General features: G+C 39.4%; 1 protein-coding gene across 1 annotated transcript in view; it reads left to right on the top strand.

Annotated features, from left to right (window-relative positions):
• Nucleotides 1-2,996: 2,996 nt before the first annotated feature.
• Nucleotides 2,997-3,874, top strand: part of cfap74 (cilia and flagella associated protein 74) — a 56,673-nt gene continuing 55,795 nt past the window's right edge. The window contains exons 1-2 of the mRNA XM_069694064.1: nucleotides 2,997-3,091; nucleotides 3,179-3,674. Of these exons, the coding sequence (XP_069550165.1) occupies nucleotides 3,554-3,674 (121 nt within the window). The 5' untranslated portion in view covers nucleotides 2,997-3,091; nucleotides 3,179-3,553. The remainder of the gene's footprint in view (nucleotides 3,092-3,178; nucleotides 3,675-3,874) is intronic.

The following is a 3,874-nucleotide window of genomic DNA, read 5'->3' as shown; positions in this document are numbered from 1 at the left end:
AGAGATGGAGAGAGAGAGAGAGAGAGAGAGAGAGAGAGAGAGAGCGAGAGAGAGAGAGAGAGAGGCAGACTCACTAATCTGACGATCCCTCCGTTGCTTGGCCTCTAAACGTCAGATTCAATCTGGCCACGGAAGGCGTAGGGGTGTGTGTGGAGGGGAGGGGGGGGGGCATGTCACGAATACAGGACTTAATTATATTATGTAATGTTTCAAACTTTTGAATCATCTCCACTGGGTCATTAGTGTCTCTGATAAAGTTGTGTTTCTCTCTGACTTTTAGGATACTGTAAAAATCAGCATGGGTTTTTATGATGAAGTCAAATTCAAATTCAAGAAATAAATTCATGTTAGAAGCATGTTCAGGTGTTAGAGAAAAACCCAGCTGTTACATCACATGTCCTGCTTTATTAGTTTGCCATGTTGCAAACCAGCTGCTGCATTAAATCCTTCCCAGAGAGTGTTTATGGAACTTCAGCGATGCCCAAATGTAGGTCTAAGAAATCACCCCCAAACAATGCAGGCTGTACTGGTTAAGTTCCTGTGGTGGAGAAGACTCATCTCTCATCACTCGTCCACTCCTCTGTCCCAGACAGTTATATAATACCACAGTTTGAAGAGATTTAGTTTCTAAAAGGAAGTCAGCAAAGACGAGAAAGATAAACTATCAGACCACTCCTGACCAAAGAAAATAAAGTCTTATTAAAGGACAGAGTGATGGTGAAGGTTGAAGCAGCAAGCACACAGCTGGAGCCATCCATCGCACATCCTTCCTCCGCTCTCACTCTGCTCCTTTCCTGTCACATTTCTGCTTTCGACCGTCAAAGAAAGATATATAAATGTCAAATAAGAAGAATCTCATTCAGTAAAGCTACTGTGAATGCTGTCATCATTAAGTGGTGACACCAAAACTAACATGGAACCTCTACTGAGAGACACATACACAGTATAAATATATGTAGGAGTGTTGAAAACATTTCCAGTATAATCAGATGAGTAGATGATATATATTTGTATGATGCCTATCAGGTAAATCAATGACAAAAGTGATTTATTACCGTAAATAGCTACATACCATTCATCATTGATGGACATCTCCAACAGTAACACTCGACAGGTTTGGTTTCCATTCATCAATAAAGCCCTTAATGGCAGCCTGCCAATCATATATCAGTCTATAGTCATTATTCAAGTTATTGGCTCATGGTTGAACTACTGCCTGCAAACTGCCTTTAGTTTTTGTGCTGCAGACAGTTGGAACATTTTAAAACATTACAAATGAACACAACTGTGAGGTCAATTTAAACCAGGAAAACAAATTAGTCTTCTCCTGGATGTAACTATTTGAACTGTCTTCTATTGTTCTTGGTTTTCTGGTTAATTGTGTGTATTTGGACTCTGGACATCCTTCAAAAATGAGGGCGCGCTCTCTGTGATTCCTCAATATTTAAATAAAGGTTGAATGGATGAATGATTAAAAGGGGGCTGCCATGATTACATTTTGCTCTTCCAGGAACTTTAGGGAGAGGCAGATTTTAAAAACAAGCAAAAAGTGATGCAATAATCCTCACACTGTAGACAGAACGAACATGATAGTGATATTTAAAAAGATAGCACATAGAGTGGAAGTAAAAGAGGTAGTAATCATGTGCAAATAACTTATTTACAATTTCCTTGTCATTGTCTGTGTTCATGTCAAGATTTTCATCGTATTCTTCCTTTACATTTCAGATCTCAGTGATGCAGCCACATGATTTCTACAAGTTGTCATTTTTTTTGCCCCAATTTTTATGATCAGTTGAATCAGTTCTTGCTCAAGTGGTGTTCACATTATTTTGTCCACCCAAAGTAAAACCTCATGAAGCTTAATAAGATCACCAGATATCAGAAGCCCAGACAAATTAATACATTTTAATGTATTATAGTTGATTATTATAGTATTGTCGGAGCAATAATGTCAGTTTGATTAATTAAATATCCGTCTTATGTTACAATAAGAAATGTATCCTCCATTCTGTCTAAATTGACCGGCTTTTGCTTTTTCCTCATTACTCGTAACCTCTTTTATGTTCTATGGGGAAAGAAGTTGAGCGTATAAATGCAGCAGTGCACCTGCCCTGGTTTCTGCTGCCTCACCACAGGGACAGCAGACGTGCCTGGAGTCAGTGGATGTGGATTCAAACCAGCAGCTCGCTCTCCCTCCAAACCCTTCACTTGGATTTGCACCGCAACATCTTCTGATATAAAGACATACCAGCCTTGCACTGCATGTGATTGTCTCCGTCTCTCAACCACAAACTATTTCTTATTCCTCTTACTCTGTTCACCCTCATGTATTCTCCGTCGCCATCCCTCTCTGTTCATCAGCTGGATGTCCACTGCACTTATACTTTGCTCGACTTTATCTTTCAAAACAAAATGGCCTCTGTCCTACATCATGTTTATTTAGGCTATCAAGTCTTCCGCAGTGACACAAAATACTCTGGTATCCAGTTATGGCCTAGAACACACACTTCTCTCTCCTAATCTGACTCCCTCTTCAATATTGAAATTAATTTAAAATTATTTTTTTGTGCCATATATTTGTTTTGTTTTTTTTCAAAAGAAGAAAAAGTGTCCTGTTATAGTGCTACTGCACGTGTGTGTAAATCAGATGGGGATGTGCAATCTGGCCCGCTTGAGAATTTTTGAAATTTGATTGATTTTTTTAAATCAGTGCAAAGAAATAAACCAGTGTTCATGAAGAAAATTACAGTAACTTTATTTTAAGAGGCACTCATACACAACATATAGGCTATATTATTCCTAAACATGGAACTTTGCCTGCCCTTAACTGGTGCACGATGAGATTTGAGCCTTTTATGTGGTCATTTCTGCAGCCTTTATGGATGATATCGATGATGTTGATGCTGTCATACTGTTAGTTTCACTATTTTGCCACCAACAGTTCATTTCCGCTGGACGTTCAGTTGATTGACGGGGGAGTCAATGCCCCGCCCCTTGCGCCCTGTCTCCTTGGAAACAGTAACAAACATGGCGAATTAAACTTGCTCTGAAAAGTGAAGTCAAGTGAAGGAAAGCGTCGCAACGAGAGGTAAAGGCGTTGTTAAATATGTTTTTTCTTTATCATTTTAAATGTGAACAACTGAAACTCGCCACTAACTGTGCGTTTGTTTCCCAGCTTTCTTCTGCAGCTTTCCAATCTTAGTTAGTCCCTGCCGAGTAAACGACACGCCAATTTCTCTTCATTAATCTGTCTATTGAACGTCATCTCACCTACTGGGAACCTCACACCGCACAAATATGTCTTAACAACGTGTGTACATCACTAATAGCTGCTCTTTAAATCGGCGTAGGTATAATTCACCAAGAAACGGTTTCAAATGAAATGTCAACTTTTAAAAACAACCCCCAGCGCACGAGCGAACATTGAAATCACGTTGAGATTAACAGCAGCCAGATGTTAATCCATGATATATCTGTGGAAGCTATAACTTTAGCTATAAGGTAGGTTTGTCCAATAATGTGTGCCTGTGGTATTCGTGAATAAGGTGAAATGGACATAAAAGACATGGAAAGCTGCTCTGATGTGACGTCAGACAGGTGTGGACAGCTGGATGTCCACCTCAGCAATGAGGAGGAACCTGAGGAGGAGGAACCTGAGGAGGAACCTGAGGGTGAGTACCAGTTTGTAAAATACAGCTGATATTTGTAATTCTGGAAATACCTGCTTTGCTTTAAATCCATAATTTAGTGAGTAATAACGCTGCACTGTTTTTTGTTTTTTTGGGGTTTTTTTTGGTGGTACTACTAAATACTTGTGATTTATTAATGTCTTAACAACGTTTGCACATCACTTTTTTTGGTGGGACTACTA

This window comes from Brachyistius frenatus, unplaced genomic scaffold, assembly GCF_029030835.1.
Source record: "Brachyistius frenatus isolate BFR_SWC_R1_liver_20210118 unplaced genomic scaffold, ASM2903083v1 Contig_16, whole genome shotgun sequence".
Lineage (NCBI taxonomy): Eukaryota > Metazoa > Chordata > Actinopteri > Embiotocidae > Brachyistius > Brachyistius frenatus.
The sequence above is the reverse complement of the archived record's forward strand: the minus strand, read 5'-3'. Positions and strand labels throughout refer to the sequence as shown.